Raw genomic sequence first — 14,192 nt, forward strand, 5'->3', positions numbered from 1 at the left:
GTTTCACTCCACGGAAAGCTAACTCACTCACATTGCTGGGTGGCATCATCAAGCCCTTCAGTGGCCACTCAGGAGGCTAGATTCCATTTGGCATGATGTAGCATTTCATTCAAACCTGGAAGTAGGGGAGTGACACAGCATGTTAGACATCAAGGCTGGGCCTTCAACTCAGACTTCAGCCAGCCTGACAAATGCATCAAAAGTGGTGGAGGGGGCACCGTCTAGGAGGTGAGCGGTGCCTCTAGAAGGAAGGAGGCCATCAGAGGGTATCTGATACAGTAATTATTTGACATTTGTAGAAGGTTCAGAACTACTTCTGCTCTAAGTATAGAGGTGGCTATCCCAAAGTGGCAACACTTCCTGAAAGCATAACCTATGAAAGTCGTTGGGAAAGTACATTTTGATAGTCATATAGTCAATGATTACATTTTAAATAAAATATAATGAAAATGCTTAATAACAGAATAATATAATTCATCCAGTTTGAACCTTGACAGCTGAGTCTTAGCCTATAACAAATAGTCTTAGTCAATAACAAATAGTATGTTTGATATTCACTGTATCCAACTCTCAATGCTATTTAATACACTGTATTACTCAGATTTGCTTAAAAATCAATGGAGTGAATTATACTATAGTTTATTTTTCTAATGAAACACATGAAACCTATCAACTGACTGTGAAAAGTGTGAGAACTCCAGATACATTCATAATGGCAGTCAAATTGACAGCTATCTTATCTTGACCAGGTAATTTTTAACTAAAAGTGACATTGGGAAATGCTTTGATAAGGGAGCTGGCATAAATTATGCATATTGCAAGGGCATTCTGCCCTTGTTATTTTAAAGAACAAAAATATATGAGCTCTACTAGTTGACACTATGACAACGAACATCATGGCTGCCTGTTAAATAGTCTTAAATATTGAACTGTGGAACATCTTCATTTCTGTTTAATCTGTTGTGAGTTTTCAAATTACTTATTCCTGTTGTATTCATTGTTAGTCTCATGGTTTATCACATGATTTGGCATGGATGTGTGTGTGTATGGATGTGTGTTGTGTTTAGGGAGTAGGTATTTCAAGTGGCTTATGAAAGAACAGACATACTCAGCAGATAACAGTAAAACTATCCAAAGGATTGAAAATGTATATATAAATTGTCACCTCCTAAGTAAACTGGAGTCATTCACAGAGTAGACAGAGATAGCCAGGCAGGTGTGAACTAGATGTGGTCGCAGGAACAGCATTCCGGATGGCCTTAACAGCTGTAAAGCGTCACCTACAAATCCCGTTAAGCAGAGGCAGAGAATGAAGAAGACAGTTCTGATGGACAGAAGTCACACAAAATTCTGAGATCCACACACAGTATATCATGTCTCCTTCATTAGAAATTCATTCTTTTACCAATACCTAAGCACCCATGATTTCCAAATGTCCTATCTTCCCTGCCAAGTTCCAGACCATATATTCACGGTGACACCTCAAAATCATCATGCCTTAAAACAAATCCATCACCAATTCTCACAAACCTGCCTTGCCTTCTATATTTCCTATCTTAGTTAATGATATTGCAATCTACTTCTTCTCTTAAGTGAGTCACCTCATTCATCCCTTCAAAAGTATATTTGTGGTAGGCACTGGGAATACAACAGTAAACATGGCGACTTCCCTTTCCTCATGAATCTTATATTCTACTAGTTAAATAGACAACAGCTAACATATGCATACGTGTATGTGTGTGTGTGTGTGTATGTGTTAATGTCAAGTTCTATGGAGAGAAAAATAGAGCAGAGTAAAGGTGTAGTGAATGACAGGATATGACATTTTACATAGGTTATTAGAAAAGGCCTAGTTATATTAAATATCTCTCCTTTCTTTGCCTCCTATGTCCAACTGGTCACTAAACCCTCTCTTTGGTCTTCTTAGCTCTGATGTCTCTCCTCCATCTCATTCCATTTTCCATACTTCCATCCAAGTCATTCTTTTAAAATTCAAATGACTGCTCCCCCGTAATGCTCTCGTCTCTCTGACATTATGTAGGGCAGGGAAATGACTGAAGTGGTGACTTGACTGAGGGGGCTCTTATATCAGGGTTTCTGTGGGAGATTGTGAATTCTCCATAACCCAGTACTGAACAATGGTTAAAAAACAAACAAACCAACAACAAAAAAACCCAAAGCAAAACAAGACAAAACTCTCGCTTTACTGTAATTCTGGTGACACCAACAGAGAAAAGTTCAAAGCCAGTTTTACTAAATCATTTGTGTAGCATCCTCAAAAGCAGCAGGAAATTAAAGCAGTGGTTCACCACCTTCTAGAGATCACAGTGACATGGAAAATAGAACCCAGGTCTTCTGACTCTCACTACATATTTATTTTTAAAAGTAAATCTACACAGGAATTACTTGGATAAACTATAAAAAGTATTTCAGATGACCCTAGCTGTTGTGACTTTAAAATGCTAAGGTGAAACACATTGAAAGCCATCTAAATTAAATGAGTATTTCAGATATTTGTAAGTGAAACTATTCTATCATTCTCTTTACTGTCCAAAAAAAATAACCATTTAAAAATAAATATGAATATCATTTACTCTTATGAATAGATTAAGCTTTAAGTCTTTGAATGATTCTTCAATTATATTGATGGCAATTATTGATTTTAGCAGGGGGAAGAACATTCCCTTAACTTAAGCACATGGTGGAGAACTGCCAAAATAGGGAAGATACATTTTCAGCTCAGGGCAATGACAGTTAGAAGACATTTTTTCAACTCAATGCAGGTGTTGGATAAATACCACATTTGGAACTTTTTAACAGCATAAAACTGATCTCAGTTAACTCACTGGATTCTTTTTCTTAGTCTGCTTTCCACTAAGCGGGGGGGAAAACTCTTGTAGAAGGTAATGTTTTCCAATTTAAAAATAGTTTAACCTCCCTTTGATTGTGTAAAAGGAATATATTTTCTTGCCAAAGAACCAAATTTGAAAACAAGAACTTAATGCTTTTTAGGATAGAAAACAATTCTATACTTCCATTTCCTTTTTTTTCTGGCTATAATTTTCAAGCAGTTTGCTTTATTGAGGGTAAAGTAGGCTCAGGATAATGAGAAAAGTACAGCATATGAGGCATGCCTCTTCTCCTGCAGGAAACAGATGTCACATATCCTGCATCAACCAGCTTCACAAACAAATCTTTTCCCAGAGAACCACTAAAACTTTTCTTTCATATGATATTTTCCAACAATTATGTTGTAAATGAGTTCCCTGCTTCATAATGAGCTACTCAGAGCGTAAATGTTGGAATTCTTATTATAGTCTATTAAAAAATCCTTGGAGAGGGAAGGACTGGGAAGAATCAGAGAATCACTGTGTTGAAAATAGTCCTTTATACCATCAAGAAAGTGAAAAGAGGGGCCAGCCCGTGGCTGAGTGGTTAAGTTCACGTGCTCCACTTCGGCAGCCCAGGGTTTTGCCGGTTCAGATCCTGGGCGCAGACATGGCACCGCTCATCAAGCCATGCTGAGGAGGCGTCCCACATGCCACAACTAGAAGGACTCATAACTAAAAAAATATATACAACTATGCACCAGGAGTGCTTTGGGAAGAAAAAGGAAAAATAAAATCTTTAAAAAGAAAAAATAAAGTGAAAAGACAACCCAGAGTGAAAGAAAATATTTGCAAATGATATATTTGATAAGGGACTTGTATCCAGAATATGTAAAGAACTCTTTCACCTCAACAATAAAAAGAAAACACAAACAACGTTTTAAAAATGGGGAAAATATTTTAATAGACATTTCTCCAAAGAAGATAATAAATGGCCAGTAAGTACATGAAAAGATGCTCAACATATTTAGTTATAAGGGAAATGAGAGTGCAAGTCAAAACCACAATGAGATACAATTTCATACTCACTAGGCTGACTAAAGTCAAGAAGATAGACAATAACAAATGTTGGCAAGGATATAGAGAAATTGGAATCCTCATACATTGCTGGTGGGAATGTAAAATAGTGCAGCTGCTTTGGAAAAATGTTTGGCAGTTCCTCAAAATATTAAAAAGATCATATAACCCGAAAATTCCACTTCTAAGAATGTACCCAAGAGAATTGAAAGCATATGTTCACATAAAAAACTTGTGCACAGATGTTCATAGTAGCATTGCCAAAAAGTATGAGCAATTTAAATGTTCATTGACTGATGAATAGATGAATAAAATGTGGTGTACCATACAACAGATTATTGTTTGTTAATAAAAAGTAATGCAGTACTGATACTTATTACAACATGGATAATCCTTGAAAACATTATGCTCCATGAAAGAAACCAGTCACAAAAGGTAACATTTGGCCTGATTCCCTTTATATGAAAGTCCAGAATAGGCAAATCTGTAGAGACATGAAGTTGATTCTTGGCTGCTGGAGGAAGAGGAGATTGGCTTATCTTTTCAGTAATAAAAATGTTCTAAAATTATATAGTAGTAATAATTTTACAATTATTTCTTTATGTATCTACTGGAATCTGCTGAATCATACACTTTGAAAAGGTAAATTTAATGGTATGTAAATAACTCAAAAAAGCTATAATTTAAAAAATAGTCCTTAAAATATTAAAAAGGAAAAAATGTTTTATAAATGTAATTGTTATTAATAGTATTGTCATTGGTAAAAGACACACAGTAGAAAATACGTACCAAATTGATGAAGGCCATCCTCTGACCCAGCATGGCAGGTTCAGCACCAAGGACAGCTCCCTTGCGACGGCCGGTTCCTCGAAGGTGGGTAAAAAAGGCTACTCTAGTCCCCGCAAGTTTTCTAAAAGTGACATTTCTGTCACGCTTTTTTTCTTTTCAACACCGCTGTATGTTATAGCAGCCATGATTGTCTTTATAATGTACATTTTGTGAGCGCTTGACCAGGAGACAAAAGATCTGCTACACTACACTAATCCTTTAGCAAAATATATTGATTGATTATCATGTGGCAGGCACTCACTCAGCATGAGATCTTAGACAAGCCACTTGCCTCTATTAGCTTCATTTCCTTATCCAAAACTTGTGATTAATTACACATGCATGGTAAACTAAGACAATATTTGTGAATAACTCGCATGACTTGTATTCATGAAAGGTGTTTTTATTACTGAATTCTTGAACAAGTTATCCTGCTGGATTATCAAGTAATTTATTTTATTCTGGGAGCACATAATGTCCCATGACACTGGAAGCCAAGACTAGTGCCCTGGATATGCTCAAGCTTAAGATTAATTCTGTTAAGTGTCTTCACGGCAAGAATCATCTTCTTAAGCATGCGTTAGATGGCGCAAATTTCTAAGACATAACCCTGGATCCGGCCTGGAAATGGGCCCATTTCTAAGGATGAGGAATGGATTAAAAGTTATGTATCTAATCCCTCACCTTTCTAAACTGAGTCCGAAGATGAGCTTCAGCACATAATTGCAGATACACGTCCCCAACACCCATTTCTACGTGATCAATCCCGTTATAACAGAATTTACCTGTAAGGTGGGTGTTAATTCTAACCCTATATAACACTTTGAAAGGAATTCTGTAAGATTTAACACTTCAAAAAAAGAAATTATGTAGAAAAGTCCCACAAATGTTTGAAGAGCAAAATTGCATCAAATCATGTAAACTCCCGTTTTCATTTGTGTAATTGCAGTGGGGGAGGTGGACAAGATAATCTGCGAAGATCTGACTAAACATGTATGATTCCATTTCACTGTTCTTCATCACTCTCATTCTCACTCAAACGGTTCAACTTCAGTTGCCATTTACCAATCTTACTCATATTTAAATAACAAAATAACTAGCACAGGATGTTTAACTCTGCCAAATTCCATAAAGCCACATGCTGCCTCCCTAAGAAGAAAAAATAACATGGAAAATAATTATTGATTTTTAAAGGGAACAGGGTGGAAGGCAGCCATTTGAACTCTCAATGTGCATTATTTCCTTTGCTCTGGCTTAAGTAAAAATATTGTGTCAGAGGTCAGAGTACATTTCCGTAGGAGCCCTGGGGTTCACTAACACAGAAGTCATAAATAGTACTTCTCTTCCTGAGAAAAGAAAGCACACCGTTCTGAACAGGCACAAACAACATCCCCTAACATTCTGAGAAGCTTGGAGATGGATCTTGAGTCCACATCTTTCAAAAAGCAAAAGCTTCCCATTTCCATTCCATAATAATTCCTTCATTTAATCCTTACCTTTTCCTTCAGTGATGAATTTGTTGCTTTCTCCAACAATAAGCCCATCTAAAAGGGCTTATTTTTCCTTTTGTGATGCCCAGAATCTCAACAGTCTGCTTCTTTCCCTTAATGATTTCCCCAACTTGCCCATCTGCCTATGTTCTTCTCCAAGCCTCAAATGCACCATATCATTTCATATCACTCAGCAACATTTATTATATTTAGAACATCTTCTTTCCCAAATTTGTTAATGTATTTTCTTTCTGGTCAGTTTTAGAGCCCTATCAGAAACCTGCAAAAATAATTAATATATTCTTATGGGAACACTTGAGATGAGAAACTTGAAATCTGTATTGAAAAAAAATTATATAATACCTATAAATACCTAAAAATAAGCCAACAACATAAACTACTATATCAACTTCTTTCATGCTAAAGGTAAGCCATATTATGTCTATTATATTGGGTTTAGGACCATAAATTCAATTTCTGCAAATACATAGCAAAAAGCCTTTGCAAACCGTGCCCTCCTCACTTTGGACCCCAGACTTAGAATGTAGTTGGGTTACATGTGGCAGGCAGACTCTATATTCTGGGTGTGACACTCAATCCTGTACACATTTCTCCCTGTGGTTCCTCTTCCATTTTCCAGTACCAAGAGAGAGATGTTTTGGTCACCCAATGTCAATCAACCCTTTCTACAAACACCTTGAATTCTTTTTGGAAATAGCTTTTCCTCTCTACGTGCATGTAACCTTGGTGGAACTGTGATTACAGGAACCAGCCCTCCTGCTACCAAGATCCTAAGGGGTCCTGAGCACTTCCCAGTAGGTCCTGGTGTATCCAGAGAGCAGGCACATGATGAGTCCAGAGCTCTCTTCTGGGATTTTGACACTTGAGCTAGTGATGTAAGTTTGAAGTAAGACTGGAATTCCTTCATTTCAGTGGAAGGAACCTGAGTGGACTGCTCCTGCTGTGGACCATCCCTGGGGTTCCTGCTTTCTCCCTGCTGGAGCTGCCTCAATTCCAACACTAATTTTCTTATCTTCCTGACGATTTTCTTTAAGTCAGCCAAAGTCAGTCAAAGACCCTCACCAACTCATTTCTCATGTCTGTGGAGTCTCTTGCCATGTTTAGTGACTACTCACAACAGCCTGTGATGTGTGCTAATACCCGATAAAATGCTAAAGCATTTACTGGGCTGTAACTGTCTTGGGAGAATTATTGCACAAAAACTCTTTGCTTTCCCTTCACAAAATTTTAAAGATTCAAAGAACACTATAAAATACTATATAAAAGTAACTTGTGGGCCAGCCCCATGGCGAAGTGGTTAAGTTTGAGCTCTCCGCTTTGGTGGCCCAGGGTTTTGCCTGCTTGGATCCTGGGCAAGGACATGGCACTGCTCATCAAGCCATGCTGAGGCAGCGTCCCACATGCCACAACTAGAAGCACCCACAACTAAAAATACACAACTATGTACCAGGGGGCTTTGGAGAGAAAAAGGAAAAAAAAAATCTTTAAAAAAGAAGTAACTTGGGTCATAATTTTATGTATTTTCAGACCTCATATTTTTGGTTTTTAATTTTAATATTTTGTTATAGAAACTATATCAAAGTTCTAGAATCTAAGGATAAAATTAACCACAATCCCATCCTAAGTCAATTCACTGTTTTCATTTGTTCATGTCTCCTTCTGGTCCTCGTCTACGTTCAGAACTCATTTTTATTATCAACAATACTGTCATAGATTATATTTAACACTGTCGACATTTTGTCATACGTATGCTTCCATTTTGCTTTCTCCTTTTATTTTTTCCTCACCTCCTCCTCCCACTACCCATAGATAAACAATGCTAATAGCTCAATATTTATTCTCCCACACTTTCTCCAGTCTCAAACCATCACGTATCTCCATCATCTATCTCTCATCAATCAGTCAAGAGACGTAGGTGTGCTGAGGTTTTAGTTGCTTCCTAAGCATTGAATCAAATTGAGTCATACTTTATACACAACCCTGCATGTTACTTTTTCCACTTCAGGACACATCATGAAATTCCCTCCAGTTGGCTGGATCTAATTCATTCTTTTTAATTGGAGGATTTATAACTATTTACATTTAATGGTTGGATTAAATCGACCATCTTGCTATTTAGTTTCTAATCATTCCATCTGTTCTCTGTTCATTTTCTTTCTTATTTCCTGCTATTGGTTTATTAGTTATATTCCACATTTTAGTTTTTAGTGGTCGTCAAATGTTTATAATATATGTCGTTAACTTACCAAGTCTACTTTGAATAACAATATTTGAATGTTATGTAATAACCTTACAACGGTTTACTTCCACTTTCTCCTTCCATCCTTTGTGCTATTATTGTCATACATTTTATTTCTGCATGAGTTACGAACTCCACAACACATTTGCTATTTTTGCTTTATATAGTCAACTACTTTTAGAAGAAATTTTTTTTTTTGAGGAAGATTAGCTCTGAGCTAAGGTCTGCCGCCAATCCTCCTCTCTTTGCTGAGGAAGCTTGGCCCTAAGCTAACATCTGTGCTCATGTTCCTCTACTTTATATGTGGGACTACTGTCACAGCATGGCTTGATAAGTGGTGGGTAGGTCTGCACCCGGGATCTGCCAGCACAAAGCCTGGGCCGCCGAAGCAGAGCACGCAAACTTAACTGCTGCACCACTGGGCTGGCCCCTAGAAGAAATTTTAAATTGAGAATAAAATACTTTCATACTTGCCCACATATTTACAATTTCTTGTGCTCTTCATTCCTTGGTGTATATCTAAGTTTCCATCTAGTTTTATTTTTCTTCTGCCTAAATAATTTCCTTTAGCATTACCTGTAGTGACGTTAAAAGACAAAGTGTCTTAGCTTTTGTTTATCTTAAAAGTCCTTATTTCACTTTAAGGTGAGTTATTTTTTTTTAAGATTTTATTTTTTTTCCTTTTTCTCCCCAAAGCCCCCCAGTACATAGTTGTATATTCTTCGTTGTGGGTCCTTCTAGTTGTGGCATGTGGGACGCTGCCTCAGCGTGGCTTGATGAGCAGTGCCACGTCCACGCCCAGGATTCAAACCAACGAAACACTGGGCCTCCTGCAGCGGAGCGCACGAACTTAACCACTCGGCCATGGGGCCAGCCCCTAAGGTAAGATTTTTAAAGGAGATTTTTCCTGGATATAGAATTCTATGTTAACTATTTTTTTTTCATTTTGCAATTTAAAGATGTCATACCATTGTTTTCTGACTTGCATCATTTCTGAAAAGAAATCTCTCTCATTCATATCTTTGTTCCTCTGTACATCATGTCCCTTTTCTCTGGCTGATTTAAGATGTTTCTGTTGGGGCTGTCCCGGTGGCCTAGTGGTTAAGTTCGCGCACTCTGCCTTGGTGGCCCAGGGTTTCACCGGTTTGGATTCTGGACGCAGACTTGGCACCGCTCATCAGGCCATGCTGAGGCGGCATCCCACATGCCAGAACTAGAAGGACCCACAACTAGAATATACAACTATGTACTGGGTGGCTTTGGGGAGAAGAACAAGAAGAAAAAAAATATATTGGCAACAGATGTTAGCTCAGTGCCAATCTTAAAAAAAAAAAAAGATTTTTCTCTTTACAACTGTTTTCAGCAATTTGATTATGACATGATTTGATGTGATTTTTTTTATGCTTGTGTGTATATCCTGCTTGGGGTTCACTGAGGTTCTTGGATTTGTGGATTCACAGTTTTTATTAAATCTAGAATTTTTTTCAGCCCTTATTTCTTCAAATATTTCTCTATCTCCCCCCTCCCCCAACAACCATATGCTTTTCTAGGACTCCAATTACACATACAATAAACCCCGTGATATACCTCTGGGTCACTGAGGCCTCATTTATTTTTTCCATCTTTTTTCTCTCTGAGTTTGAGATTGAATAGTTTCTATTGCTACATCTTCAAGTTCACTGATATTTTCGTTTTCCATGTCTAAACTGCAATTAATCCCATCCAGCGTGTTTTTTCATTTAAGATATTTTGTTTTTCGTGTTTAGAAGTTCCTATTTTGTTCTTTTTTGTGTCTTCAATATGTCTCCTGATTTATATTCATGCTATTTTAAAGATCCTTAAACACAGTGAGAATATTTGTAATAGCTATTTCAAAGTCTTTGTATACTGAGTCCGTCACCTCTGTCATGGGTGAGTCTTTTCTGTGGACTCTTTCTTTTTCCTCCTGGCTATGGGTCGGTCACATTTTCCTGCTTCTTGGCATGTCTGGCAATTTTTTGCTGGATGCTGAACATTCAGTTGTTAGGTTACTGAATATCTGAACTTTGCTATCTTTCTTTAAAGCGTGTTAGCTTTATTCTGGAGGGCAGTTAAATTACTGGAAGATCAGATTGATTTGATCCTTCTGTTGCTTTTTTCTAAACTCTTTAAGGGTAGTTCTGGAGTAGACTCTATTTTGGGTTAGTTTACTACTAAAGTGTGACCCTCTGAGTCTCTTGAACAGTTATTTTGGAAGCTGGTTCTCTTCAAGGGAGGATGTGGAAGTTCCCTGGCTTGACCTCGGCAAGAGATTCATAAAACCCTTTCTCTACTATGGTAAAGCTTGAGCCCAAAGAGTTGCTGGGAGGGACTGTGGAATGTGAGGTTGGCTGCAGTTGCATGGAAGGACCAAATGCATGGCTGGATGCCGAGAAACAGAATGCTTTTATAAAGAAAAGTAGCTGTCAGATAGAGTGGATCATTAATCACAAGGTCAGCAATTCAGTGTGATACTTGATTCTCTCTCTATACAAGGATTTGACAGTTTCATGGTCTAACACATGGATGATGCTGAACTTTCTGGTCCCTGTTGGGATACCAAGGCACTAAAGATTACGTTAATCTAACTATGCACCTCCCTAGGACCATCAGCCTCCATACAGGAACTTGGAGGCATTGTTACAGTTTTGAAGCAGTTGTCCCTCATAATATGTCTTTGCTTACATTCCTGAACTTTATAAACCTCTTAAATGGTTTTATGTGGAGAGGTTCCTTTCCAGTTCATAACTGAAGAAGCCTATTTTGTTTCATCCATCTGACAATGCCTTTGGTTACAATTTTGTACCACTGCCCCTTGTTCAACACAATAATCAGCTTTGAAAATCTCGTTACCTGGAGGTAATTTAGGAGTAAAGAGAGGAAGATGGCTTTGGAATCATTTGAAATTATTTTACCATATTTATTTACTTCTTTTCCTGAGCTGGAGTAAGTAACTATAGGTAATAGTGAGTAACTATGGGTACAGCACCAAACATGACGTAGTAGCACCAACGGTACCATATTTGATAAGGTGCCTGCTTCTTCCCACGTGGATATTCCACATGGTGACTGAAGTCATTAGAAAGAAGCTTCAAGACTGACTGCTTTTGTTATTGTGATTTTTATAGCATTGTTCAACACGTTTACCCATTCCACTAGGTCTTGCTGATCAATAGCTTGTAAGAAATATTTCCTCTTCTCTGTATTTATTTTTTTAAGCCAAAATTCTGCTCTTGGCTTAGTTTAGATGCATTGTTAACCTTTGAAATGTAGGTAAGCTTAATGTCTCCAACACAGGTTGGTCCACAAGTAGATTCAGTGGATTATCCATTTACCATACTAAACTATCTTTTCTGATATCCACCATGAGGTCCTCTGAAGATTTCTAGAAAACTACAAACACAATTTGATCCAAGAGAACAGCCAACAAGTTTACCCTCCTGAAGTTCTGGGCACTCTGTTCCTTGGCCCCAGGCTGTATCTTAACAAATAATATCCTATAGAAGTCATAATAGGCATAGGAAAAACAATATCTCATTACAGTAAACATAAAACTAACATGTGATGGAACTGTTGCATGAGGTTCCAGACAATCAGATTTGACCTTCGTGCTTATGCTGAAGAGTGGAGGAGCCAATTTCCATTGCCGGTAAGAATTTATGACCCATGGCACAAAGAGAACAACAAATTAAGGAAGTCTCACGGAACCTGGAGGAAGCAGACAATGCCAAATGCAACCTTTGCAACATGAAGTTCAAGGGTTCAAGTAGTAGAGCCACAATGCTTTACAGGGCTCACCAATTGCAGGCTAAAAGTGTGGCTGACAATGCAGCTAGGTGGGGTTTAGAGAACGAAGTATAATCCACTTTCCATCAGACGCTGTAAGAAAGCTCACAGGGTCTGCGTTTTAAAAACAGCATGTGTATCTGTTCAGCTATTTAAAGAGGTCAATAGCCACAAACCTACGCACAAAGGGAATTACTTTGGCACCTGTAACTTGTTTTTTCTATCCTCTGCCCTGACCACTGAGAAAACTGCTTCATGAGGGCCACCTTGTGTGACTGCTACCCTAACACTTTGGTGCCACCCTGCAGTTGTCTTTGATCCTCTCCAACGAACTGGTTAACTTTTCTGTCAGTAAGGATGCTAGGAGGATTACCAATCTTAACTATGTGGTGATCTGAACTAGATTCTTCTTCGGTCACTGAAAGTCGCTCTTGCGTACTCCTGAGCTGTGAAAATCTCCACACGTATCAGATACGGTTTGAGGCACATCTTTCTCATGCCTGCCTCCCAGAAACTTTGAATCTGTGCTGTAGGCACCCCATCCCATGCCCTGGCCACAGATGACAGGATAGAGTTAGACACGTGGTTCAAGGGCCTTAGGTGGGCTGAGCCAATCAGATTCTCCTTCTCAGAAATTCGAACTGCAGAACTAAGAGGGAGTTTCCTTCATGGTAGGAGCAGCCTTATGTGCCAGGAGGATGAAAAGTGGGGGATAGAGGTGGAGAGAGTCAAAACGAGGAGGCGGGGGAGAGAGAGAGAGAGAGGACATGTGCCAAGTGAGGCCAGGAAATCTTGAGCAATGAGACTCTCTCTCATGTGGACTGTGAGAGACACAGCTTGAAACCTTAATCCTTGGCTCTCTGGGTCCCAGGCAACTTCCAGGAGGACTGGCTGTTCTTCCTGCCCTGTCGCTCTCTGGGATTCGCCCTAGCAAACTCACTCAAGTGGTTTTCTGTCCTCACAACCTAAACTGCTTGAACAGAACCCAAAGAATGTTAGAAGCTCATACTTCTTGCGTTTCTGGCAAGACTGACTTAGGCTCGGGCAATAATTCATACTAACCATAAAATAGCAACTTAAACTTGTAAACCTTTGTCATTCACAATAAAACCCACACAGAATTGGAATTTGTGGATGTGCTCAAAGCTCTTCCTTGCTGTAGACGTTAGCCTGTGCCTCCTCATCAGCCCACTGTCTAGGAGGCCTGCAAAGGCCCAGCAGAGGGTTTGTCTCTCAGAGGAGTGAAGGCCGTCAGGGACCAATGAATGACGGATGTGTCTGGTGGAGAAGAGACCACCACATGCCGCCTGTTGTTTAAGACCTCCCTCCTATCCCACTTGCTGCCAAAGGTATTTTCCTCTGTGTCAGTGATAAGCTTCCAGGCCTTCATTTGTCCTGAGTTCAGATGTGCACCTTGGGCACGTCTTTCTGTTTCTGACTTCGATAAATTTCTGAGATGGACTCAGGTGTGCCTGCCATGGCTTTAGGGATTCAGGCTGCCCATGCCCTTGTTTCCTGTTTGCTACACCAGCCTCACCCTACGAGGCTGGCTGCAACCTGCAAGGAGGCTCTGCAGAGCCGGGGTGGGGACCAGGCCTCCTCCACAGCTAGTGGAACGTGGCATATGCATTCCTTGGACATCTTAAGGTTATGCTCATTCTTAGGAGTCCATGACCCCATTAAATAACATTCTTTCATGAGCCATATTTTTTAAGAACCCGTTTCTGGGTGAACTCAATGTCCTTGGCTAATTTTAACCTTGTTAGAGCTAAAATGTTAGGAAAACTTGGTTTGATCTCCAATGTCTGTTGTGGTCATTCATAGGTCACCCTGACTGGATGAATATGTCAGGGTATCATTAACTTTAGGAAGCTTCTCTCCCCAGGACTACATCTAACAACTTGC

The 14,192-nt window shown here is 39.1% G+C and overlaps 1 protein-coding gene and 1 pseudogene across 1 annotated transcript in view; both read right to left on the reverse strand.

Annotated features, from left to right (window-relative positions):
* OTULIN (OTU deubiquitinase with linear linkage specificity) overlaps positions 1–5,483 on the reverse strand; it is a 54,804-nt gene extending 49,321 nt beyond the window's left edge. Inside the window, exon 1 of the mRNA XM_044778160.2 lies at positions 5,418–5,483. Within this exon, the coding sequence (XP_044634095.1) occupies positions 5,418–5,483 (66 nt within the window). The remainder of the gene's footprint in view (positions 1–5,417) is intronic.
* Positions 5,484–10,707: 5,224 nt separating this feature from the next.
* LOC123289204 (pleckstrin homology domain-containing family A member 1 pseudogene) lies at positions 10,708–13,928 on the reverse strand (annotated as a pseudogene).
* Positions 13,929–14,192: the final 264 nt, after the last annotated feature.

The sequence above is a fragment of the Equus asinus genome, chromosome 10 (genome assembly GCF_041296235.1).
Source record: "Equus asinus isolate D_3611 breed Donkey chromosome 10, EquAss-T2T_v2, whole genome shotgun sequence".
Taxonomy (NCBI): Eukaryota; Metazoa; Chordata; class Mammalia; order Perissodactyla; family Equidae; genus Equus; species Equus asinus.